Source organism: Lissotriton vulgaris, chromosome 1_1, assembly GCF_964263255.1.
Source record: "Lissotriton vulgaris chromosome 1_1, aLisVul1.2, whole genome shotgun sequence".
Classification (NCBI taxonomy): domain Eukaryota; kingdom Metazoa; phylum Chordata; class Amphibia; order Caudata; family Salamandridae; genus Lissotriton; species Lissotriton vulgaris.
In genome coordinates, this window is record NC_141685.1 from 332808530 (window position 1) to 332836324 (window position 27795).

A 27795-nucleotide genomic window follows, 5' to 3' on the forward strand; every position below is an offset into this window, starting at 1 on the left:
CAGTCCAGGGTTGTGTTCCACTCCCATGTAGGGAGAGGGACCATCTTAACAGTTTGAGGTTTTCACCTTTCTTTTGCATTAGCCATCTCGGAGACCTGTGTTCAGTTTGAACAATGAAGTGAGAGCCAAACTAGTATGGCCTCTGCTTCTTCAGGGACCAAACCACAGCAAATGCTAAATTATAAAGCCCATCATAATCAAGCACATTGTAAGCTTGTCTGCAAAATCAATCCAGGCTGAATGAGTTTATTTGAGTCTCCCTGAACATGATTCTGAATTTGTCAGTGGGGACTCCAAATCCTCAATCAGGGTGCCCATCATGATTTCATAAGAGAATGTATCTCATTCATTCAGTGTCTGGAGCCTATCCCTACACTTTCCTGAGAACAGCTCCCAAAGAAGAGAGCTCCAATACTTCTTGTTTAGCGGGCTCATTTTATAGGCCTTCTCAAAGGCTGTAAACCATTTGGTGACATCATTACCCTCTGAATATTTTGAAACAGTCCCTTTGGGTATTTTAGAGTTAAATCCTTCTTCCCTATTTATAATGATGCTGCCACTAGAGATGGGTCCTAGGTGCAGCGCAGCTCTTTCCTTTTTCTATAATAAGGAATTTAGCCTCTAATGCTATCCTCTTGGCTAGTTTCTGAAGATCTGCATCTTCAGTGTCTACTTTTTCTGGGACTCTACTAGGAGTGCTCCCACTGACATTACTGTCTGAAGGGGTAGTGATGGAGTCAGTCATCCACCACTTGCTCCTCTTCACTGACCCCAGTGGGGGAACCTATACTTGTAATATTCACCACCCTCCCTTAGGGCTATTAGGCCTGCTGTAGGGGTGATTTACAAATATTACATGCAGTTGTTAGGGACATGTAATGTTTTCACTTTTGTTGGAACAAAGACACGCACCCTGCGGTGGCAGCCTTGCATGTGCTTGGCGAGTGGTCCTTCAGAGTGGCATAATAAGTGCTGCTGCCTCTAGGGACCTTTTTGGTACCTCAGGCCCTAGGTACCAGGGTACCATTTACTAGTGAATGACAGAGGATGCTGAAGGTTTTGCCAATTAGGGGAACAATTGTACAGTTTTGGGAACAAGCTCTGGCACTGTGGACCTGGTCAGCAGGAACCCATTGCACTTTCCGCCAAAATCACATCATTTACCAGGCAAAAGGTGGAGGTGACCATGTCAGAAAGAGCTACTTTTCTACATTGAACAGGAACATGAAATACATTGCCAATTCCCCACAACAAGCACTCTCAATTTTCAGTTGCAGAAGGAAATCATTTAGTAGACTATACCCTGGTTGGTGTGGGGGGAGCGAGAAAGAGAGAGAGAGAGAAAGAGAAAGAGAGAGAGAGAAAGAGGAAGAAAGAGAGAAAGAGGAAGAAAGAGACAGAAAGAGGAAGAAAGGGGGAGAAAGAGAAAAAGAAACTCCAATTGACAAAACACATTGATCAGTTTGACCTCCTCAACCCTCATCAATCAGGCTTCCGAGCAGGGCACAGTACTGAAACTGCTATGATATACATAATTGATGACGCCCTCCAAATCCTAGATCAAAACGACATCTGCCTCCCTCATTCTTCTTTATCTCTCCTCAGCATTTGACACAGTCAAATATGAGAACTTACTCGAGCTGTTAAACACCAGAATGGGTCTATCTGGGACTGTTCTCAAGTGGTTCACTTCCTTTCTGCATAACCGGTCTCAGAAATTCAAGAGCAACAACTTGATGTCCCCACCAGTGCCTGTAACATTAGGCGTCCCACAAGGATCTTCCCTATCCCCAACATTGTTCAACCTGGTCATGGAACCGCTCACCACCTTGCTACAAGCATCTAATGTACACTTTCACATGTACGCCGACGACACCCAACTATATCTCAAATTACAATCCCCCAAAGACATCAAACTTCTGAACTCAACGCTCAGAAACACCCAATCATGGCTTGCTGATAATCACCTCAAACTCAATGCTCTGAAAACTGAGTTCCATCTGATCTCACCTCCCGCGAAAATCTCCACCACTCAAACTTGGCTTAAGCACCTAACTGCACTCAATGTCCAACCTACCATCGTGGACTCAGCGAAATCTTTAGGCAGAACACTGGACGCCAATCTCAACATGCAGCAGCATATCAGCAAGGCAACTAAGGGAGCTAATTTCCAAATCAACACCTTGAGGAAACTTAAACCCTTCCTCCCAGCCAAGGACTTCCAAACTGCAGTACAAGCCCTAGTCGTTCCTCGATTAGACTACGGTAGCGTCGCCCTCTGCGGACTCCCCCCTATCTACAACTGCACCCCTGAGAGCCTCTTTGAACCCTGCAGCGAGACTCATCACTGGATTAAAAAAACACTCGCATATTTCACCTGACCTAAAATCCCTGAACTGGCTGCCTTTTGAAGCCGGAATACATCTGAAAATAGCCTGCATGACACACAGGGCTGTACACCACAACTCACCCGGCTACCTCACTCAGAAGCTGACAATATCTGGTGGCTCAAGAACCACTAGAAGTACAAAGAATCTTCTTCTGAAACCTAGTAGATTCCAGAAGGAAAAAACATATAAACGCTCCTTTTCAGGAATGGCAACCAGGATCTGGAATTCACTCCCTCCAGAAAACAGGCTTATCTCCTCCACTACATTTTTTAAGAAAGAAGTAAAAGCTATCCTCATGGCTAAATTCACCTGAACTTTTACTTTGGATCTATTTGAGACTCTGCACCTATTTGTACTATTTGTTTATCTGATTGTCTATTTGTATTATTGGTTTAGCTGATTGACTATGCTCCCTCACGTACCTACCCTATTTTGCTACTCTTTTATTACCTACAACTATTCTTTGCTCAAAAGTCTGTTAATCATTCTCTTGTTTTCTTACCCCTTGTTTTTGTAAAGCGCTCTGATATCTGCAAAGATCTTGTTCGCGCTACATAAAGCTGTCTAAATAAATAAATAAGAAAGAGAGAGAGAGAGAGAAAGAAAGAGAAAGAGAGAGAGAGAGAGAGAACGCGCTTTGCTGAAATTGGCTGGAAGAATGATATTAGGCCCCATAAGACCTTGTATCAGCAGACCATCATCTGTTGCTCCACATGTAGGTTTTGTGTCAGAGGTATTTCTCTCGAATCAGGAGAAGGGTAAACTTTGTGTGTCTGAGCATAAAGTTCTAAGGCATAAAGCCTGCCAACAAAATAAGAATAGACTTCAATTAAGGGTGAGGTCTTGCCTGCTAGGGCGGTGCAGTCAGACAGAAGCATCATTGGTAAGCTAGTGGTGCAGGAAAGGTAAAAACCTACTCTCCGACACCGCAGATTGGCTGCTATCAGCCACATGTATGTAAAATTGGGGTAAAATGTACAACACTCCCCAAAGTACTTGGAAACAAGTCAGAGCCTTAAGTAAACACCTTGGTGTGGTTCGTCTTCAGCACTGACAGCCTCACAGACTTGCAAAGCAATTTGAGTATTTCTGTCTGCTGAACCCAGCTGGTGCTAAGCTGTGGCAGATTTCGATGGCGGTTTGGGAACTAATTCTACTGCATGTCCACAGAAGAGAATATCCAGATCCCAGCAATCATGCTGGGAAGAAATCTGTATTTCCCTATGTCCCAAACCCCGGTATGAGAATGTGAGGGGAAGGCAGAATCTGGTGCATTGAGCATGATCTTCATCCTTATTAGCCAAACAGCCTTGGTCCTCATGTTGTTGGCATCTTATAGACTGTTGATGTCTGTTGATGTCTGTGCTAGGAAAGACAATTTGAGGAGTAGCTCAGTAGATCAGCTTCTTTTCTACACAATGAATTAACACATTTGCTTGTGTGACAGAGCAGTATTAGTTCCTCTAAAACCATTTGCTTGAATTTCCAATTCGTAGGCACACTATCATGACAACTTGAGCATTTATTATAAGGCCTAAACATTCATTGTAAAAAGAACAATTGATGGACAGAATAAAGAACTATGTCATACATACAGTACAGAGACCAGGACCTAAATCTATTGTTTTTTTCCTCACCATGCCATTCCAGTTTGGACCCAGCCAAATGCAAAGCAGTCTTGACCCTGCACCCAATAGGAACAGTCCAGCTGGAACTGCCAAGCAAGATCTTCCCTGGACTGGAAACAACCATCCTAGGACAGGTTTTGGGGTTTCATCCCTCATCAGCCAGGATAGCTTGCCTCCAGGGGCATGGAGAGCATGGGGCCCACGTCTGGGCATACCCGTCCCACTCAGGGTGACAAATTCAAAAACAACAATTGATGGACAGAATACAAAACAATGTTATACATTCACCCCAGTACAGCGATCTGGGCCTAAATCCACTTTTTTTGCTCACCATGCCGTTCCAATTTGGATCCAGCCATATGCAAATTAGTCTTGACCCTGCGCCCAATGAGAACAGTCCAGCCGAACTGCCAAGCAAGATCCTCCCTGGACAGGAAACAAGCATCCTAGGACCGTTTTGGGGGTTTAACCCCACATCAGCCAGGATAGCTTGATGCATGGAGAGCACGGGACCCACGTCTGGGCATATCCATTCCACTCAGGGTGACAAATGCACAGGATACAAGCTATCCTGGCTGATGAGGGGTGAAACTCCGAAACCTGTCTAGGATGCGTGTTTCTGGTCCTGGAAGGACCTGGCTTGGCAGTTCGGGCTGGACTGTTCCCATGAGGCTTAGGGTCAAGACTGATTTGCATATGGCCATGTCCGAACTGGGGTGGCATGGTGAGCAAAAGAATGATGGATTTAACCCAGATCTCTTGACTGAGGGTGAATGTTTTCATTTGTTCTGCATTCAGTCCATCAATTGTGTGTTTTTGCTTTATTGCCCTAAGTGCGGCGGGTATGCCCAGACAATGTCCTGGGTTCACTGTGCCACTGGATTCAAGCTATCCTAGCTGATGAGGGGTGAAACCCCGAAACAGGTCCTAGGATGCTGGTTTCCGGGCCAGGGAGGACCGGACTTGGCAGTTCAGGCTGGACTGTTACCATGAGGCACAGTGTCAAGACTTATTTGCATATGGCCAGGTTTAAACTGGGGTGGCATGGTGAGCAAATGAATGATGGGTTTACCCTAAATCTCTTCACTGGGGCTGAATGTTTTGATTTGTTCTGCATTCCGTCCATCAATTGTGTCTCTTTTCCTAAACATCCATTATGCAAATGTTGCCGTTCGTTATTTGTCCGTATGGTGACACAGTTATCACAAGAGGATAAACAAAGACAGCCTGGCTGAGGCCTCTGCACGGAAGCATAGATGGGATAATTATATAGAAACACACGTTTAACGTGTCTAAATCAGAAGTACACTCTGCTGTCACTGCGAGGTCGCTGTTAGTCAGTCTCAGCCCAGCTGATTCCAGTTTTCTCTCTGTGAGGAGGGATGTCCAATGTGTGACCAAGACGGGGACCTGAACACATTCATCCACAGGTAATGGAGAGGTAGATCATCCAGTAGGTGTGTTTGACAGCTCACCCACCCTAGGAAACTAGGTTAGGGAGCGCATAATAAGAGTACACTACACACAGTATTTATAAGCAGCATACATATACTGCTTTAGCACAATTGAGTAATTGTTTATCCTTTTCACTGTTCTCATACTGCTAATCACTTTCACCAGCTTCTATCTATTAATCATTGCAGTGCATATATTCCACACAAGAATCACAATGGTTCAATTAAGCTCTCTCTGGGTATGCATGAGTGACTGAGCGAAAGGTTCTTGATCGGTTACCGCGATATCTTGAGGAGTCAGGGTTGCCATGTTCTGAGGTTATGTTTAAAAGAAGGGGCCAGCAAGGGATTTTGTTTGAAAATGATCAATTACAGCAAAAAAGGGACTCCAGTTGAATGGGGTACCCACACTATCATTAGTTAGTGGCTGGATATAATTTCTCTAATACAGATAAATTAAGTTACCACACTAACACAATGAATTGAAAAAATACAACACAGATCGCTCTAATGGTATGACCATTTTTTTAACAATCACCCGGTACCATTATAACTTCTGGTCTGTCCACTCCTCACTGATCCTTAGCATAATCTTTGGGCCATAACGATGTTAGCTTTGTTTTGTCAAGACAAGCCCATTTACTTTTAATAATTAGGAATAGAAAGCTGCTTAGGCTATAATAAGATCGATCTTTTCCAAACATACAGGTCGTGACTCTTCACCGGCTGCCACTGAAGCCAACCCTTGATACCTGCATGATTCTGCTGTGTATCAGATTTGTAAGCACAAAGGTATTACTCTCCATAAAATTGGTTCACTGCTCTAGATGAAATAATCAGTTTACAATACAGTTAACCTGCCATCCTTGTTTTACAGCAATTCTGTTGCCCTAAACTTCTGACCTGACAATTGGCAGAGTTTCCCTGTTGCTTCCATTAACTTCACCAAGCATCTGACCATTCTTGGAGGTGTATGTTGTTTTACCTCAATTCATGTGAGTTTCATTCACAACCAACTATATTTAAAAGCTAGTTATCTGTCATGAAATGTTGACTTAACTTGAAATTAAGTCGCCACACCGACTTAACACATTTTTAAAAATGTGTTTTTTGTATTTCATTACTAAAAGTGTTATAAAAGTGTTTTTTTCACTCTATTCTTTAGGAACAGACATGCATTTAATTTATATGTCTTAACACAACCAGGTTGCAACGCTTTGTCATTCTGTTACAGTTTCCTCTAGGGTCATCAATTACAAATGCATAAAATCTTTGTCCTGATGATGGTCTTATGAAACGACTTCCCAAAAGACCGAAACGTCGACTACCAAGTCTAATCCTGCTTACTACTTATCACTTATCATTTATTTTCTTGTATTGATTTGAAATCATTGTGTTACTATTTACCAGAAGCATAGACTTATCTTATGATGTTTGATTGGAGCATATAAGATACTCCTTCCATGTCCTAAATGCATCTCTTTGTACCCTATTTTTAACATTGACTGAATTCTCCTTTTCTAAAGAAAATAATAATCTTTTGAATCAACAACCTGGTTATTGTATTTTTTCAATTCATTGTGTTAGTGTGGTAACTTCATTGATCTGTATTCAAGAAATTATATCCAGCCACTAACTAATGATAGTGTGGGTACCCCATTCAACCGGAGTCCCTTTTTTGCTGTAATTGATAATTTTCAAACAAAATCCCTTGCTGGCCCCTTCTTTTAAACATACTATCTGCCCAAGCCAGCAAGGGTACATTGGGTTGCTCACCCCTTTTTATAAAACTATGTTCTGAGGTTGTCACATCCAATTGTTACCCTCTTAGGTTTAGGGGTACTTATCAAGGCACTGTAAGCTAGCATGACTAAAGGCCAACATATGCAAAAGGGGTGCATAGAATCGGTCTGGTACCAAACCCAACATTTATGTTGTCCAACAAATAAACAGTTCCCACTGAGAAAGTGGATGCCGTACGACAGTTCAGAACAACAAGCTGAAGAACGATCTCAGAAGCCAGCCACTCCAAAGGAATAGTGCTGTTGCAGCCATCTGCTAATAACGAATGTTGGATGGGTGGAGAAAGGAACAGACGAGAGCCAGGTGCTTGCCCCGAATCATGCTCCCTTCCCCACACTCAACAATGACAATAAATCCCATATTACACATTGTGCATATGCGTATATACTAACTATGTGTAACAAATGCAGATTGAGACATTTAGTATCACAGTGCAAAGTAGTTCAAATCTCAATGTTTTGTCAGAGGTGCGTCTGCTGCATCTTCTACATCATCCTCTAGATCACCAGTGCTCATACTATGGACTTATGCAAGTAGATTGCACTCACATTCTTAAAAACTTGTTTATAGCTAATGCAATTGAAATAAAAGAATATGACAGACCAGGTAATGGACGTGTACAGTGTAATATGCTATTTATTATCACTGCTGAGGGAGGCTAGGGGCATTAGGACATATTTAAGCTCTTACTAGTCATGGCCTTTGCCAGATGTAACATTGGTAATAAACAGTATACATGCACAGAAAGTGCCCTCGGAGCACATTTGTACAAGTTAAATGTTTAGAAGTATTAATTAAGATGCTACGATGCAGAAGTTGGTCCTCTGCCAAAATAGTAAAATAAGAGGGGTCTGTTGTCAGCACTAATCTGTCACTGTGGAAAACCAACTATGGTTCATTTGCGTGAACAGCTTAAAGCTCATCAAACCTCATTGCAGATGAGATTGGCATAAAGAAAACGAAAACATCCCTCTGCCTTCTATGTGAGAGAATGGTATTTATTTATTTATTCAAAGTTTTATATAGCGCGAACAAGATCTTTGCAGATATCAGAGCGCTTTACAGAGACAGGGGTAGGGGCAACAGGAGGGTGATTAAATATACTATTGGGTACAATAAAGTAGCATAATAGGATAGCAATCATGTACAGATATAATACCAGTAAACGACCAAGTAACTAATAATACAAAAACGGTGCAGCGTCTATGTTCAGCAACAGTAGAGATCAGGTGAACTAGGCCATAAGGATGGCTTTTACATATTTCTTAAAAATTGCAGTAACCAGGGGTAGGGGCAACAAGAAGGTGATTAGACCAACTATTTTCTGCAATCAACAAGGATTCTCCGAATAGGTCCGTTATTCAAGTTAAGAGGCCATCTAAAGTGGCTTAATAAAAGGCTAAGATTTTCAAGAGGCCAATGATAAAAACAGAGACGGTTTACATATTGATATCTGGTGAGGTTTCTTTTGCCTCCACATATCAAAACAATATTTGATTATGCAGGACTCAAGGAGGCAAATGTTAGATTTTCAGCAATAGAAAGGAGAGTTGACAATTATCCCTAAGTTTTGGTTATATTAGGTCAGGTGTCGAAAAATCATAAAAATGTTACTAGACCTGCAAGTCTAGTGACTTGAATTATCTACTTGAGCTAACTTTAATGTGCTTGACCCATAAGCTGGTCCAAATTGAGTGATTATAGGCAAATATTTTATTTCATTGAGTCACCTTTCTCTTCATTATTAAATATTTCAAATATGTGAGTAAGTTCATCTTATCTGCTGAACAAAAACTCTTGTTTGATTTAATAGACTAAACATTTGCAACATGTATAATAAAATTTGGCCACATAACAGGTACACAACTCCTCACTTGCTTCTTGGTTCATCAACATCATTTGAGTGATTATAGGCAAATATTTTATTTCATTGAGTCACCTTTCTCTTCATTATTAAATATTTCAAATATGTGAGTAAGTTCATCTTATCTGCTGAACAAAAACTCTTGTTTGATTTAATAGACTAAACATTTGCACCATGTATAATAAAATTTGGCCACATAACAGGTACACAACTCCTCACTTGCTTCTTGGTTCATCAACATCATTCTTATCAGGGCGGGGGCATGAATATTTCTAAGTTAATGTTCATGTTCAAAAACTCACTTTCAATAGATATACGTCTAAAGCATGATGCGGTAGAGCACTTTCATTTACAGCCAGCACATTTCTATTATAATGGCCTCAAAGCTTCCCACTGATAAACAGCTTTACTGATAAAACTAATTAGCATTCAAATGATAATGGGAAATTGGATTTCAGCCAATATTTATCATCTGCAAATCACCAAGTAAACATTCTGATTTGTATTGATCCTATTAAAATATTTATTTGTATCAGACGTAAGAAATAAAAAAAATGCTTTCACAACTACTGAAATGCATTTTGAAAAATGTGTACAGTTCATTAACGATATATTTATATGTTTTAAAACTCACATTAATATCCACTTTACTTTCTCTAACTGCAAAGTTAAAGGATTTTGTAAACACAATCTCCAGGACAAAACTAGGAACAATCAGCAAGAAGACATAAGCCAACATCTGACCTCAGTCTTTGAACGCACAGCATATGTTACAGAATTTAAAGGCACCTCTATTGTTCTTTCCCTTTCTTAATTATAAGAACACCTGCTCTTTGTCAGCAGGAGTCTCCCTCCAGACCAAGACAGTAGTCTCTAAAAATAGCTCACATTGATAACATCTGACTCTCAATAGTAAGCGGGCGAGTAAATTTCTTGAGTTGTGTAGAAGCAATCGTCTACTTGGGAAAGATATTATGGTGTGGGGGAAAAATGAAAATAAAAAGAATCTGGGCACAAAAACAAAACTTTTCAGAACTTATAGTTCATTTGGGCCCCAGTGGGCCCCACCAACACTTATTATTATGGATTCTTTTGGTCCCCTCCAGAAGGTGCCAGTTGGGAGGCACAAGTAGATATTTAAGCACAGTTTGAATAGATTACTAGAACAGCAGGAAGATTCTCTGGTAGTCCGGGGGCTGCTTCCACACCACTAATGCGCTATGTTTCCATTAGCCCTGTACCTGCGTGTATATATTTGCATAGGTGACCAAGACGCACTCTTTTAGTGCACATATAAATATAGAGAAGCATTTGTTTACTACATCATTCAGCTTCTTAACACCATCGCTGCTTTGAGATCTCCCCTCCTGTTCTGAAGGTCAATGGAAACGGGTGTGGTCATGACAAGCTCAGCTCGTCATGAGTGTAGCTCAATTTTGCCTCATGACGAGCTGAGCTCGTCGTGAGCATGGAAGGGGTTAAAACAATGGCCATTAGGAACTGTCTTGTTAGATCTGTTAGCCTTAAGGTGGTCTTCCCCCAAATATTTTGCCTTCCTCCTTCATTTTTTGCTGATCTCGTTTTTGCTCGACTTAGGGCTCTGCGTTCTTTACCACTGCTAACCGGTGCTAAAGTTAGTGGGGTACCTCCTTAAAACATAGTAATATTAGCTTAACCCCATTTGGCATATTTAATTTACTTATAAGTCACTAGAAAAGTGGCATACATACCCATGGCATATAAATTACATGCGATTAGTGGGACTGTAGCAGCAATAGTGCCACCCACTTGAGTAGCCGTTTAAGCAGGTGCCAGGCCTGCCATTTTCATCCATGTGTGCAGTTTAAACTGACATTTTGACAGCTAGACTGAGTCTCTCTGGCTCGGGGTGTAGTACTTCTCCGTTTTGCATGGAGAGTAGGTCCTTTCTTTTCCCGAACTTGTGGGGTGGTCCCTGTGCCATTTCCATTATTTGTGAGTACCAGGTCTGCCTCGGCCACTGTGGTGCCACCAGGATCAGTGTCATGTTGCTGGGTACCTTGTGTATCAGTGGTATCGGGGGAAAAGCGTAGGCAAATGTTTTTGACCAGCTTATTTATAGGGCATTCCCCTGGGATTGTTCTTCTGGTTGCCTGGATGCGAAGTGTCGGCATTTCGCATTCTGGTGTGTTGCAAATCGGTCTATTGTTGTTGTTCCCCACCTCCGGAATAGCCTTTGCGTTTCCTGTGCATTAAGCTCCCACTCGTGGGATGCTGATGTCTGTCTGCTGAGCCTGTCTGCTTCCACATTGTCCTTTCCTGGTAGTTGTATAGCTAGTAGGTCTATTTTGAGTGGGATGGCCCACCTCCATATTTCCTGCGCTAGGTTGGATAGTGCGACTGATTGTGTTCCTCCCTATTTGTTGATGTAGAACATCCTTGTTGTGTTGTCTGTTTGTATCAACACTCTCTGGTTGTACAGTTGTTTCTGGAAGGCCTTCAGGGCGAGGAGCACGGTCTTTAGTTCCAGGTAGTTCATGTGTCTGATCGCATCTGCTGGAGTCCACAGACCCCCTCACCTTGAGCTTGTTCATGTGTGCTCCCCATCCCGTCTGGGGTGAGTCTGTGGTGATGGTCACCGTTGGGGTTTGTAGTGTTAAAGGCTTACCCCTTTGTTATGTTCTTCTTGTTCCATTACGTTATCTCCTCCTGCACTGCGTGCGTCACAACCACTAGATCTTCCCAACTTCCTGTAGCTTGTGACCATTGTTGTTGCAGCCATCCCTGGAATGGTCTCATGTGGAGCCGTATATTGGGGACCAGGTGTATGCAGCACGCCATTATCCCCATGATGTTGCTCGCTGTCCTCCCTGTCAGAGCTCGCCCCTTTTGGTAGTGGCGGGTCTCCTTCAGCAGGGCAAGTGTTCTCTTGTCGCTGGGCAACACCTTGCTCTGTATGGTGTTGATCTGTGCGCCTAGGCAGGTTTTCACTTGCTCTGGTTCCTTTGGGGATTTCCCCCAGTGTATGGAGAATCCCAGGTCTGTCAGCGTATCTGTGATTCGCCATGCGTGTTCCTTGTATGTCCTGTGGGAACTTGCTTTTATTAGCCAGTCGTCGAGGTAAGGGTATACGTGAATCCCTTCCCTCCGTAGGTGTGCTGCCACGGCAGCGAGACATTTGGTGAAGACCCTTGGTGCGGATTTTAGTCCGAAGGTTAGGGCTGTGAACTGGTAAGTGTGCTTTGTTGATAGCAAATCTTAGATGTTTGTGCTGCCTGTTCACTGGAACGTGTAGGTAGGCATCTTTGAGGTCTATGGTGAACATGAAGTCTCCGTCCCTAATCTGAGGAATGATCTCTTGTAGGGACGTCATTTTGAATCTTTCTCTTTATGTATTGGCTTAGGAACCTTAGATACAGGATCGGTCTTAGGGTTTCGTTCACTTTTGTCACTAGGAAATAGTTTGAGTACACCCCCTTGTTCCTTTCTCTGAATAGTACTGTTCGATGGCCTCCTTTTGGAAGAGTTCTTGTGTTTCCTCTAGGAGTAGCGCTAGTTTTGCCGAGTGCCCCTTTCTTTTTGGTTTTCTGTTTGGTGGCTTCTTTTCCAGTTCTATGCAGTATCCGAACTGTATGATGTTGAGTATCCATTTGTCTGTAGTTATTTTCTTCCATTCCTGGATGAAATGTTTTAGCCTGACTCCTACTGTGTTACATGTTCATTGATGTTTAGTCCATGTAACCCTCTTTTGTTGACCTTGTTGTGCCCCACCCGTCGTGTGGGTGGGCACGCTTGGTTTGACGGAGTCACTTTGAGATGGGTTGCTGGCCCCCTCTTCTTGTTTGCCCTCGTGCATTCGCCCTCCCGCGAAAGGACTGGCCTCGAGTTTGGTACTGCCAGGTTTGTTTTTGCTGGCACTGCTGAGCTTGATTGTGGCTCTGGTAGGTCTGCTGGAATGTCGGATATGAGGTTCCCGGCTGGTTTCCCCCTCTTCCGTTTGGTCTCCATGCCGGGGTACCCCTTCTCATTCCCCCTATGGACCTTGCAGTCTCATTTTCTTTTTTGAGCTGGGTGAGTTTCTCATCCACCGGTGCCCCGAACAGGGTTTCTCCATTGAAGGGTGTGCTCAGAATGTTGTTTTGTACTTCCGGCTTGAAGCCTGAGATCCTCAGCCAGGCCAGCCTTCTTTCTGTGACTCCTATCAGCATGAGCCTGCTGGATGTGACAGCCCCATCCAAAGCTGATTTTAGACATGAATTTGCTATATTCTTGCCTTCCTCCACCAGGTGTAATGCTCTTTGTTGGTATTGCTCAGGGAGGTGTTTGAGCAGCTGTCCGACCTCGTCCCGGTGTTGGTATGAGTGTCTGTTTAGTAGGGCATTAGAGTTTGCAATGCGCCAGTGTACTGTTGCATTCCTCTCTATCTCCCTTCCAGTGAGGTCCATCCTCCCGCTTTCTTTGTCGGTGGTTGTTGGAACGTTTGCCTTCTTCCTGGCTGTTGTTGCAATAATGCAATCAGCCGTGACGGATCCCTGGATGTAGGGAGGATCTGTAGAGGAGTGTTTATATTTCTTCTCTGTCCTAGGTGTGACAGACCTGCAGGTCGCTGGGTCTTTGAATGCCTCCCTTCCTGGTCCAGGACACTTTGAAGCATGGGGAGGAATTGACTCCTTGTTTGAGTGGGGAGCAGGGTCTCTAAGAGGAAGCAGGCCTTTGGTTTTTCTTCCTCCAGTTTCACTCCATAAGCCGTTGCCGCGTTCTTGACGACCATGTTGTAGACCCCAATGTCATCTGGCGGCGAAGGCCTCGAAGGGTAAGATTCCACGGCCTCTTCTGAGCTTTCGGCGTCGAGGTCCTGCCAATCCAGGTCCTGTGCCATCGAGGAATGCGAGCTGAAACTCGTCCGCTGGTCTTCCTCGCCTTCCTCATCATAGTATAGGCCCTCTTTCTCTTTGTGTTCCTAGGGCTCGGGAGTTTTCAGCACCCCTTCGGCGTCGAACTCCTCTTCTTCGATTTCGACGATTGTCGACGGTGGTTTCGACGGAATCGTGAACCTTTTCGTCGCACTCTCTTTTCCTTTGCAGGATGTTATCCATTTCAGCCTCAAGCCTTTGTTTTTTCTTTCCATTTCGGCGGCCTGTTCGGTGTGGAGTGTTTCGGCCGATCTCTTCGACGTAGTCGTCGAAGTAGCCTTCGGATCCTTTTCCTTCGGAGTCGAGCGGTCCTTTTCGGGAACGTGCTTAGAAGACCTTGGCTTTTCGCCTGTTTTCGCCGACTGGGAGTCCTTTTCTAAGGTTCCGCTGGGCTGTTTGTCCCTGGTTGCAACTGCGGCCGTCGAGATTTTTGGCGCCAGTGCTCCTTTCGTAGGCTTCGTCTCTGTTTTTCGAGAGTCTGTTGAGGATTTAGGGGTCGACGTGTCTCCTACCTCTTTTGATGTTTTTTTTATCGGTCTCTACGAACATGTAGTCATCTGGTCCCTCTGCGATGTTGTCCTCTTCGTCGCTGGAGAGGCCCAGGTTCCAAAGCGACGGAGGTTTACTCTTCTCTGTCTCTCTCTAACCCCGAGAGCCTTCGGGGTGAAAACGGAACAGGCGTTGCAATCCTTGCTTTTGTGGTCGACCGGTAGGCAGAGGTTGTAAACCGGGTGCTGGTCCTTCTGCGCATATTTGTGGTGGCAGTTCCAGCATAATTTAAAGGGTGTTTTGTCCATTTTCTACGATCAGGAGGTCCCCTGTGTGCGCATTCTCCGTCGGACGTCGAAATTCTCGAAGTTCTCCTCCTTCTCCAATCTTTTTCGTGTAGAAATCGGTCTTTTCTCTCTTCTTTCCTCTAAAAACTCTGGAGCCTCTTGGTGACGATCTAGACCCAACTGGAGAAAAAAGAATCTGAAGATGGCGCACAAAAGGTGGGAGCTTCCACAGGAAGCATGCAGACGTCACAGGAAGTACACCAAAGGGTGGCACGTCGACGCCCACTTGGGCTACAAAAAAAAAAAAAAAAACTACGATTCCGGACCCAACCACTAGACCGCGGAATAATGCACAGCATAGTGAATCCAGAAAGATTCACGCTACAAAACCTTTAGTACCCAGTAAGTCTCTAGTAAATGGTAGCCCTGGTGCCTAAGGTACTAAAGAGGGTTCTTAAGGGCAGCAGCACAATATGTGCCACCCTAGGGAACCCTTCACCAAGCAGATGCTGGGCTGCTATAGCTTGGTGCAGACAAAAATGAAAAAGCGACATGCCCACATCCCTGTGTGCCATGTCCCTTAATACTGCATGTAATATTTCTAAGTCACCCTAACAGGCCTGACGGCCCTAAGGCAGGGTGCTGAACATTACATATGAGAACACACCTGAATGAGCAGATATGCCCCTGTGCTGGTCAGTCCTATTAATGCCAGTAAAAGTGGCCAGGGAAGCCATTTTAAAACATCTGCTGGAGACTGGTGAAAACATGTACCCCAGCTACATAATGGCTTCACTGACGATACGATTGGGATATTTACTATCACAAATCTCATATTGATTAACAAACACTGATTGCAGTGATGGATTTACCAATACATGCACCCAGAGGGCACCTTTGAAAACCTACCTGGCTCTGGTGTGCTCTCTGACTGGTTTCTGCCAGTCTGCCACCCTCAAGGTACCGAATGCACTTTGGCATGACTCCTTGTGAACTTCCAGACATTTCCTGCACTCTATGTTGAGCTACCCCCTCAACCGCGAGTGTTGCAGGATGGCGAAACCAGACACCACAAAGAACCTCTGCACCCAGACGGCCTATCCCAAGAAGAGGACTAAAGGTGTCCCCAACATCTCAAGAACCAAAGCCAATCGCTGGTTTCACCCGACTGGTGTCCCAGTCCCCTACTGAAGCCTCTTCCTACCACGACCATTCTCTATTGGATAACATTGGGCACCCAATGCAGTTTTGCACCTCTGCACCCAGCCGCCCTAGAGCCGCTGGTGGTGTTCTGTTGGTGCTGCCTTGGACCTTGCCCACACTCACCTTAACTCCTGGAGAAGGGTCCTGTAAGTTGCTGACAAGAACCAGTAACAACATAAGATTATCCTCCCATAGGCTAACATTGCAGAACTCAGAAATTGCACTGTGTCGACGTGTTGAACTGAAAAATATTCCTATTTAAAAAGGTACTTACCTGAACGATTTTCTTCTGATGCTTAAATATATATGGAGATACTTTCCATTTTTATAAATGGGTTGGATCTTCTTCTTAAGTCGTGTGTCTCACGTCTTGCACCACTCTGTGTTAAACCTAAGGCGGCTTGACCACACTACCCATAATAGAATACCTTGAGATTGCCGTAGCAAGCCCCCTGCCTGTTCATAAGGGAATACCTGGACTGGGAGCAGTTGAAAAGCAATCGTAATGCAAGATATGTGAGGGAAAGGTGAAGGAGGGCATGCCAGAAGATGAAAATAACACCACTGAAGGAACACTTTAAATCGGTATACAAATGTTTCTGATTTTTTATCACCATGCAAGGAATCAAGCAATACACCAGGGTTTATCATTTTTGAAAGCATGCAAGACACTGGCAAATGGGTAGGCATTAACCACCAAATCAACAGTACCCATAAAAGAAAATTAATTAGCTGTAATTTAGTTGGTTTATCTAATTTCTATTGGCAGGTGAAAGGCCAAACAGTTCACAAACCTGAGCTTGAAGCAATTTCAGTTGCCGGTCTTGTTCTGCAAGGAGTCTGTACGCATCCGGAGGTAATCCCATCATTCCATTTCCCAATACTGCAGGTAAGGAAGACTGCATACAAGCAGAATGAGCTGCACAAGATGCACTACAAGGGCCTGCCTGTGAAGAATGCATTCTCCTAGGTGAAATTAAATTAGTAGTAGCATAACAGTTTTCCCTTTTGCTTTGATGGCCTGGGTTAGTTGGGCTGCTTGTAACACACACAGGGCTGCAGCAAACATTAGGATATGCAAAATTTTGAGGAAGCACAGAATATGAAGTTTCGGCAGGGACATCAGAATGGATTTCAGGTGTACTGCTGGAGCCCATATTATCCACACTGTGCCACATATTTGATGGGCAATATTGAATATGTCCATTTAGATAACAGCCACAGGCGCTGATAGGAGAGGAGCATGGTCTATCTGTTGGTCTTTGCCCATTTTGGAGTGTTACATGAGAGGGAGGCGCAAAAACTGCCTGCCTAGAATGCGGGGAGGATCTTCTTATTGGGGGTGGCCCTCGCCTAGGAGTGGCAGTGTCTATGGTAGGACCATGGTGCTGAGATTGCATTCTTTGTTGAAGTACTGAAGCGTCTGGTGAAACTCCACTCCTAGGAGTTGAAGGTGAGGAAGACGACGAAGAAGAAGAGGAGGATCTGCAGCTTTTCCTTGTTGTTGGGCCACTTTTCCTCATGGTGGATTGTTGAGAAGATGGTGTTTCCAAACTCGATTGATTGGACAGTCTCCTCACTGAATGCTCTTTAATATGTGGGACAAAGTTTTGCTGATCAATATCGAAGCATTGATTTTGATTGTGCACATTTCCAAGTGGGTATGAGTTTCTAACAGGCACAGAATGGGGTGAAAGTGGATTTCCACTGCTTACATTCACTGCATGCTTGGACCTGGCTTTAGACTCCACAAAACTACCATCAAAAACAATAGAAAGTTCTGGAACCGAAGGGTGAATTCTTGAAACCTAAGAGAAAAGAGATATTTAAGAAAGCTTTAAATAGATTTTTAAGCATTCTAGCTGCCACTGGTTAGAAAAATTAGGTTATCAAAAGGTAGAATATATTATTTCTGCATGTACAGGCTTGAGGAGCAGGTTTTTCAATACACACTGTTAAATTAATAGTAGTAGTTACCACAAAATAAGTCCAAGCAACAATTGTGTGACTTTTAAAAAAAACATACTTCAATTTTCCAAACCAGACATTAGATGGCGCAATTGTCTGCAAACACCATTCAAGCCACATGTATTTAAAAGAAAGCAGGAAAGTTTTCCTATTCTAGACTATAGGACTTTGGAAAACCGACTATGGCATTTAAATTCTGGAATATCCCCAGATCCCTTATTTATTTATTTTAAAGGTTTTATATAGCGCTGGCTAGACCCGGAGGTATCAGAGCGCTTTACATGAGCATCAGATCATAGTTACAGGTTACATCGTTACACAGTTATTAGAGCATGGCAACATAGTTACTTGTAAGGTCAAGATAAACAATAAGCACAAATATGAAAGGGGAAAAGCAAGCAGGGGGAAAGATTCAGGGGAGGGGGAAGGAGCTGGTTAAGTAGATAGGTAATGAAGGGGGGAAAGAGGAGGGGAGGGTGAAGGACAACACCAGGAAAGAGGAGGGGAAGGGCGACGGGGACACAAACCGGTAGACGAGTCAAAGCAACGTCCAAACTCCAGTAAGCTGTGATCCCAGGGGAAGTGGTATCACTTCCCTATCTCTGTTGCGGGAGGCTCCCTTTACTCAGTGGACTCTCTCAGAGGGGTCTCTGAGACTCCAAGGCCTACATACTGGATCCTTCCCCAAAAAGGGGAGAGGGAGTGCTTTGGCAAGGGGTGCCATACCATACCTCAGCTGTGAGTTGGTTTGTTTTTTCGGCTTTAAAAAAACTAGCAGGCTGATATTGGGTGGAAAAATAAATGTTCCAACAGTTTTACCTCATGTGACATCTAAAGACGCCTGCCCAATTCATGGTCTTTTGTGTTAAGGTTTTCTTCCATCAGCCTCTGTCTGGCAGGTTTACTGGCAACATAAGTTGGGACATTACAAAATGTCAAGTAGTGGTTACTAATCTGGTGCTTCCAGGTATGTGCCGAGAAAAGCGGCGGGACGAATGCCACTGTTAACCCCTTAAGCGCTGCCGTCGGCCAACAGTCGTCGCGAGCACTACCTTGCCAGTGCTGCGCACGACCGTTGGCCGACGGGTCAGCGCTCGTTATTCGAACGTTCAGCACTGGGTGCTGAACGTTCGACGCAGCTAAGAGGTTAAGGACAAAACTATTTGTACATGATGTTCGAGTGCGGGCTAGTTCACAGTGTGTTATTTCTTCAATTTGTGCTTTCCAGCATTTATTGGGAATCCTCAATTTGTGGCTGCAAAAGCGCTCAAAGGATCAACCAGTGCTTTTTTTAATATACATTGTGATGGCGGACATGTAACTCAAGTGAAGAAGAAATGCTCAGTTTTCAATGGCCATGAATTACTGTCCAATGGGCAGGTGAACTCTTATTTAATGAGATACGACCTCAAACCAGTTTTTTTATTTTCAGAATGGAAAAAGGTGAATGTGCCAAAACGCTACTTCTGATCGCAGATATTAAGAATACTTCCGATATATCTGGACATAAAGCAGCCTATCACCATCTAACAAGCTCTCTAAATAGCACGCAGAGCTTTATAAAGGTATGTAACCTAGGATTTGGCTCTAGGTCCGTCAACCATACTTTGAAATCATAATAGCCTATATACTAAATTAATCCTTGCATTCTTTTAGATCCGATCGACTTTGTGCATTCGGTCTGTACCAGTGTCCATCCTTGAGAATTAGCTCACTCCATTTGATGCACCATAGTGAGTATAACATAGACAGTGGATACAAAGTATGTCGTTTACAAATCTGTACTTGTATTTAATTGATGTGGATCTACTTGAATATTCTGAGACCGCTGTTTATCAAGCGACATCATATACAATGAAAGTCTAGTTCGAAACTACCATAACTCCAAAACATAGCTCTACCTATGAAAATAGAGTACGATTTCTTTACCAAATGTCAAGAATCCTTGTATGAATTCTAACTAGTTTTCGTCTAAATAATGTGAGCCCTCCGCTAATTAACTTTGGAGAAATTAGTCTGATAAGAGAAGTTTCCAACCCAAGAAACAGTTCTTTTTGGTTGAATATTATTTACACACAGCATGATTGTGTTATATGTAAATAACTAACTAATGGATGATGCTATTTTGACTTTCTGTAAATAGATCTAATTGTACATAATTGTTTTTGTATAGGGGTTTTTTACCTTATGAAAAGCTTAGTCCTGATGATGGTCTGACAGATGAAAACATACAAGACCGAAACGTCGACCTAATACATCAACTCCTCAACATTGTTTGTACTGAAGGACACCATGATACATTTATGATTTTGGTTTTCCTCTGTTATCGTTGGAGCTGATGCACTGTTATGAATTGACCTGTTGACACAGATATAGTCTGGCATGGGGGACAATGGACTGTCTACCAACACTAGGTCTTTTAGTTGTCCCAGAGCCTGGTTCCATTGCCGTGCTAGGCATTCCTGTAATGGACGCATTTGTAGTCTGGCATGGGGGACAATGAATATGCAGGAGGCCATCATGCCTATGAGCTGCATAAAGACTTGAGCTGGCAGAGAGTGTTGTGGCTGGAATTTGCGAATGAGTGTCTGCATACTGGCTATCCTTGTTGAGTTTGGATACGCCTTTGCCACCGAGGTGTTTATGGTGGCTCCCAGGTACTGCTGTATGCGGGACGGTTGCAATGTGATTTTGTGTAGTTGATTGAGAATCCCAAGCTGTGTAACAGCTGGATTGTTTGAGAAGTGTGTGCTGCGCATTGTTGGTACGATTTTGCTTGTATAAGCCAATCGTCCAGGTAAGGGTACACATGGAGGTGCTGCCTCCTGAGATGTGCTGCCACGGTCGCTAAGCATTTTATAAACACTCTTGGAGCCGTGGTAACCCCGAAAGGCAAAACCTTGAATTGGTAGTGTTGACCTTCTATTATGAACCTGAGGTATTTTCTGTGGGCTGGATGGATGGGTATGTGGAAATACGCATCGTTGAGGTCTAGTGTTGCTAGGAAATCCCCCTGTTGTAGCAACGGGAGCACTTGTTGTAATGTGATCATATGAAAGTGCTCAGACAGTATGTATTGATTTAGGGGTCTGAGGTCCAATATTGGCCTGAGAGAGCCGTCCTTCTTGGGAAAAAGTACACTCCCTTCTCTTGATGTTGGAAAGGGACTTGCTCTATGGTCCCCTTTTCTAGCATGCAGTTCACCTCTTGTTGTAATAGGGTGATGTGTTCTGTGGACATTGGACGATGTTTTGGTGGTATGTTTGGTGGTGTAGAAGTCAGTTCTAGGCAGTAGCCAGACTGGATAATTTCTCTCACCCACCTGTCTGTGGTAATTGTGTTCCAGACGGGTAGGAACTGTTGTAGTCTGCCTCCGACCGGTGTTATGTGGTCTGGAGGTAGTGTGATAGAGTCACTGTTTTGAGGCAGCGGAGGCTCTGGTGTTATTGCCTCCACGTCCTCTTCCTTTGATATTGTTACCTCTGTAGCCTCCTCTGGTGGTGTTTTTAGCAAGGGAACTTTGTGCGTTACCTTTATATGAGGCCGTTGTTTGTGAGGTATGTCCTCGTGTGTTTGCCCTGTATGAGGAGCGACGAAAGGAGCCTCTTTGTTGCTGAAATTGCAATGCCCCCATAGATTTTGCTGTCTCTGTGTCCTTTTTCATTTTATCCAAAATGGTGTTGACAGCAGGGCCAAACTGAAAGTCCTGGTTAACAGGCTGGTTAAGGATAGTGGACTGTATCTCATTTTTAAAACCAGAAATACGCAGCCACGCACTTCTGCGGAGTAGAACGCTAGTGTTGATTGACCTAGCTGCAGTGTCTGCTGCGTCAAGAGTGCATTTGATGGAGGCGTTTGTTATGAATTTTCCCTCCTGTATGAGATCTTGGGCTTGTGCTTTGAAAGGCTCAGGTAGGTGTTGTATTAGGGAGTCTAGCTGGTCGTAATGCGCCCTGTCGCACCGAGCCAGTAGAGCTAGTGTATTAGCTATCCTCCATGAGTTGGAGGCTTGTGCCGCTACTCTTTTCCCTGATGCCTCTAGTATCTTTGACTCTTTGTCTGGGGGAGGTGCCTTCCTGGTTGTTTAGGAGTTGGCCCTTTTACGTGCTTTGGCCACTACCAGTGAATCAAGTGGTAACTGCCCTCTGATGCAAGTAGGGTATGTAGGGGCTGACCTATGCTTTTTTTCTATTCTGGGGTTAATTACCCGTGCCCTGGCTGTGTCCTTGAATATGTCAGGTGCATGTTTCAGAACTCCCTTCTACATGGGAAGTGTTTTGACACTTTTCTCTGATGTAGGGAAGGTGTCAAAGAAGTCTTCCTCAACAGGGTCATTATGCATATCCACGTTGTGGAACTGTGCAGCCCTGTCTATAAGCTGATTAAACACTACTGTGTCGTCAGTAGGAGACGGTTTAGTAGGATAAGAAGACATGTCAGGGATGGGATGGGTGTTATAAGGGTCAGTTGGCTCTTCCCATGGTTACTCTTGTTGGTCAGGATCCTGTGGGAAGTCATATTGAGGCTGTGGCTCATCCCCTATGTCACCTTCATTGTCCCCGTGTTGAGAAGGAGAATAAGGAGTGTATGGATTAAAAGGAGTAGTAGGCATGAAAGGTTGAAAAGGAATGAAGGGTCTAGAGGGAGAAGTCCCAAAGCCCTTTTTCTTCATTGGAATAGGGGACTGAGGTTCAAAGTCCAAAGGCCTCTTTTTCCTATGCAGGATTGTAACTTTACCAGTCTGTGGGTCAATACATTTTTTTGCCTGGTTGTCAGAGGGATCTGGGTGGAAGAGTTCTTCCTCAATAGTCCTGGGTTACGCCTTAGGCTTTGGTTTGTAGACGACTTCAGGTTTAGGAACCGCCTTTTTCGGCTCAGGGCCTTTTTTCAGGTCGACTGTCTTTCGAGTCGACGCGTTTTTTGTGCTCCGTAGGCTTCTTCAGAGAAGTGTTGTCTCCCAAGTCGATGTTTTTGTTGGTATCGACTGGAGTCTTTTGTTTTTTCGGCTGAGCGTCTTTTCCTGAGTCGATTGGCTTCTTTGGATCGACTGGTGTCTTCGGATCTGGTGTTTTTGGTTTGAGAGGACGTTCTGGCTTGGACGCGTGCTTCGGTACGGCGCCTTTTGTCGGGTCGACGTTTTTTGGTGCCGAAGGCTTGTTTGGGTCGACTACCTTCTTTGGTTCGGCGCCCTTGGATTGTGTGGCCTTGTTCGGTTCGACAACGTGTTTTGGGTCGACAATTTTGGGCTGTGCGGCCTTCTTGGGGTCGACAGTCTTTTTCGGCTCGACGCTCTTTGGCTGTACGGCCGCTTTCGGATCTACGCCCTTCGGGTCGGCGACCTTCTTTGGCTCTGAAACCTTCTTCGGGACGATGTTACTGGGCCCTGGGGCTTCTCAAAGTTTCGGTTTCGGAGCCAAGCCGGATGGCGGGGCAATCAAAACTTTATGATCGTGGCTAAGGCCTTTCGGCGATGCTTTGACCGGAGCCGTTGTTATTGGGGTAGATGGTGTCGGGGGCTGGGTACTCACGATTTGCCCCGGTGGGATCTCGTCATCGGAGTCCGAGTAGTCCTCCACGGTGACGATCTCTAGGTCTGAGTCCAGCGCCTCTTGTAGTTCCTGGTCGTCATCGAAGATGTTGTCCGGGTCTGGTGCCTGTCGCTGCATTTTTTGCCTGGCTGCACGTCGGTTCCGAATAGTTTTCTTGGATCGAAACTGTGCACAGGCTGGACAGCTTTCCTCCTTATGGTCTGGGGAAAGGCACTTTTTGCATACTGAGTGCTTATCAGTATGTGGGAACTTGGCGTGGCATTGCAGGCACCTTTTAAATGGGCTTCTTTCCATCGACGGTCGGCTCACGTGGCGTCGAAAAGGCCCAACGGCCCGCGTCGACGACCGCTTGGAGATGGAAGCTGGATAGAGTAGAGCGGTACCGATCGAGAACAATACTGTCGAATCGAAGGCCTTTTGGCCTTTAGAAAATTTTGTTTTCGCTTCTGAAGTTTGAGTATAGGAGTTAGCATCTGAACCCAATGGCGGAAAAAAACAATCTGAGGATGGAGAAGATGCCCATGCGCACTGTAGTCCAAGGGAGAAGTCACCTATCTCGTGATACTTCAAAAACTCTTCCAAGACAACAAGTGCAATCATCCGGACCCAACACTAGGCGGCGATCTATGCACAAGATATGAATTCAGCAGCCCACATGCCTCGAACACATTGGTTCTGTTCACATGGTTAATATTAGTGTTCATGGGGCTTCCAGCTGTCCCGTGCTTGGACACCGGGGGAGTTAACAGAGGCTGGCAAAGTGAAGAGTCAGGGAGCTGGTCAATGGACAGAGGCCGGGCTTGCAGCAGGTAAATCGTGTGTCAGAGAGGCAGTGTATTGTCAGAAACACCTCACAAACCAAATGCTGTTCAGGTCTCCTGCTCAGTACCCTTACTGTGAGACTGGTGGCGCTGCTTGAAAGACTGGGTTCCTCACTCCTTAAAATGTAAACTGAAAGGCAGCAGCACCCTAGTAGCAGAGTTACGGTGCATGGAAGGGAGTGCTGCATGGGGCTACAGCACCGATGCCCCTGACGCACTGTACAGCCCGGGTGGCCCTTGTTGGCATATGTCCACTCACCAGCCCGCTCCCGATCACGGGGGTCTTCCAGTTGGCTCAGGCTCGTAGGCGGTTTACGGGTAGGGGGAGGTAAACCACCAAAGAGTAGGGAAGCCCGCCTGCAGACGGAAAACGGTATGGCCTGCATGTAAGTTCTGTGCCAGTGGTGAGGTGCCGGCAGTACCTCTTAACATGAAGGGTGGAATCCAGTGTCCTATCTGGGCCACGCTGTTGCCTCCAGGTTGGGTGCTCTCCCCAGCGTGGCTGAGCAGCAGTGCTGATATAATTATTTAAATTGCTTCACCCAGCAGTTACTGGTGTGCCCATGACTACGGTTGGAAACTAGGGACCCGGCAGGTTCGGTACAATCAGGGCATCGGAAGTCACATCATCTCTCTCTTTCCCTCCTATTGTGGGAGATCTGCCCTGTCCTTATGATAGTTTATTAGTACAATTTTTTGTGTTATTGTTACTCGAGATGCGTGAGATTTGACGTCTCTGCTAGACATGACACCTTCAGTGCTTAGCTGACCTGACATGTAAGTACAAGAGCAAACTTGTCCGCATCTCCGTTGTTTCAGTTTCTTGTTGCTTTGGTTTTTGCACTCCCGGAAGCGGGATCTCTGAATGTCCTCTAATATTACTTTGCATCAACCCTGCCAAGGTCCACCACCTGGCTGTTGCCATTCATTCCTGACAGAGTGCTTCACGGTTCCTTTCAAAAAAGTTAGGCAGCCTAATTTGTTGTGGTTTGTTTCAGAAGGCTATCAGCTGGTTGTCATAAACAAACGTAATACATATTACTATGTCTGACAGATAAAATTTGCCCTCGTATTATTGAAAAACCCTTTTTCCATATTTTCTGGATTTTTTTTTATTTATGTCTATTTCTGAGGGGGAAACTGTCAAAGTGCGAACAGTAATTGCTGTTGACAGGAGCGCAAGTGGACTGTATGGGACATAGCTACAATGAGTTAATTTTTACTTTGCACAATGGACATTTCTGATATATGACTCATCAGGATGGTTTGAACTATGAATAATATATAGTATTACAGTGAGAAAGGATTCCGTTAAAGGGATGCTGCACCTTAATTATTACCTTGTGTAAATTAAATCCTTGATTAAGTAACAACCATGACAGTAGTATACCCTAGGTGCAATGGTATTGAACTATGGACAACTAAGCTTATGAATGTAAAAAATGTAGATTGTTGCCCAAATAATTAGCCTTAGCGTATGAGCAAAGGTTTTATCCATGATTATTATTTACTATCAGGATGACAGAGGATCCTATTAAGGTATGTTGGACTTTATAGACTATTTTGAAAAAATAGAATTGTGGTTTAAGCAACAGTGTAAATAGGAAATGTTGGGTGTAAGTGCAATAAGATCTACGAAATTTAATAACTGTAGATTGGTACCTTTATAACTAGTTCCTACCTAAAAGCTTTTAATACATCATGAAGGTTCTAACCGTTTATGACAACGTGTTATATGGCAATTTATTTCTGTCGTAGTGGAAGTTTTAATTAACTGAACAATAAATAAAGTATTATATTCTTCTTCACTCTTCCATTGCACTGAACAAAGGCAGTAAGCAAGCCTGAACCTCCCCACCTTTGTGCTGGAGGTTGCTTTCACATATTCTTTTTTTTAAACACGCTGGGGACCTTACACCAGGTTTCGGAATAGACTTATACTCATGGGTTGTACCGTAAAAATTTCATGAGTTTCAAAAGTTTTTTTTTTTTTTTTAAATAAATGTAAACGTAAAACATCTTATTTTCTTAAGTGAACACATATGTGCAACATATGTATGGTTGTGCCTCCATCTGTAATCAACATTCATATAACGTGAAATTATGTATTAGACAGCAGATAGGAGTGCACGTCAAAATAGGTTTAGGATCTTTGGCTTGTATAATGCATATCAGTATTGTGCCACTGACATTTCTTCTGTGGGATTCAAGCCAATTGACTGCTTGCATTGTAGGGTAGGCTGTCATAACCCAACCATGCCACAATGACGCCAATCTAGACTCGACTGGTCCTGGTTTGAAAGTTTTTTCCAGGGCTGATTTTGGTTTCTGGTCTGGAACTACTAGTACGGGAGTAAGATTGCCACTGTTGCATAAAAATTATACAGACTATGCTCGATTAATCTATGCTGTTCAATTTACAGTATTTACAGTTCCACATTCTATCACACCCTGTGAAACATAGATAGGGAAACACAGGTGCCGATAAGTACATTTAGTGTGAAACACGCATTTTAGCACCTGTGAATTTCCTACACCCTTACTTTGTATTCCTGACATTCTCTAGATCTCCCCCTTGCATTCTCTCTTTTATCGTTTTTCTCTCAATTGATTTTATCCTGTTTTCATCTCTTAAATTTCTTTTAACTCCCCTCACTTAGCCCTCCATTTGTCCTCCTGTTTTTCTCCTTTTTCTTTTCCTCACTTCCTTCTCCCCTTCTTATCTCTTACAAATTCTCATATTTTCTTTACCTTCACCATATTCTGTTTCTCACACATGTCCTTTTCTCTGCTTCTGGTTATTACTTGTTTGTGATATCTTGCCATCTTCTTTTCCTCCTTCCTCTTCTGTTCATTTTAAGTATGTCTGGACAACGCAGCTGTCTACAACACATATTGTTATTATTCTTATTATAATATACGTGGAGTGGGCTTTGGCTCCACTAAAAGTTCTATCAGTCTCATTCCATGTTCTTGCCATTTTTGGTGCATCGTTCCGCCTTCCAGGAAGTGCAGTATTTGGAATGCATGAAGGACTTTTTTTTTTTTAACATCAGAAAAGTACACTCAATTATCACATTGTTTGTCACATTAAATTCTTAATCACTGATTTTGCCACCAACATCAGTAGCCCCTTAACCATGTCTCAACAGTGCAAGCTTCCTTCACCTAGAAAAGGTACAGCCCGGCAGCAGCAGTGCAAGCTTCCTTCACCTAGAACAGGTGCAGCGTGGCAGCAGCAGGTCACGCTTCCTTCACCTAGAACAGGTGCAGCGTGGCAGCAGCCCAAGCTTCCTTCACCTAGAACAGGTATAGCCTGGCAGCAGTGCAAGCTTTCTTCACTTAGAACAGGAACAGAGATGTTTGGAGGCCACGCTCCCCTTTCTCCACCACTCTGCACATGCGACTGCTACGTTATTGTTGGAATTCACAGAAACAAAACATAGG

General features: G+C 44.1%; 1 protein-coding gene across 1 annotated transcript in view; it reads right to left on the bottom strand.

Annotated features, from left to right (window-relative positions):
• Positions 1 to 27795, bottom strand: part of STIL (STIL centriolar assembly protein) — a 340881-nt gene that overhangs the window by 94707 nt on the left and 218379 nt on the right. Inside the window, exon 12 of the mRNA XM_086952397.1 lies at positions 16805 to 17818. Within this exon, the coding sequence (XP_086808523.1) occupies positions 16805 to 17818 (1014 nt within the window). The remainder of the gene's footprint in view (positions 1 to 16804; positions 17819 to 27795) is intronic.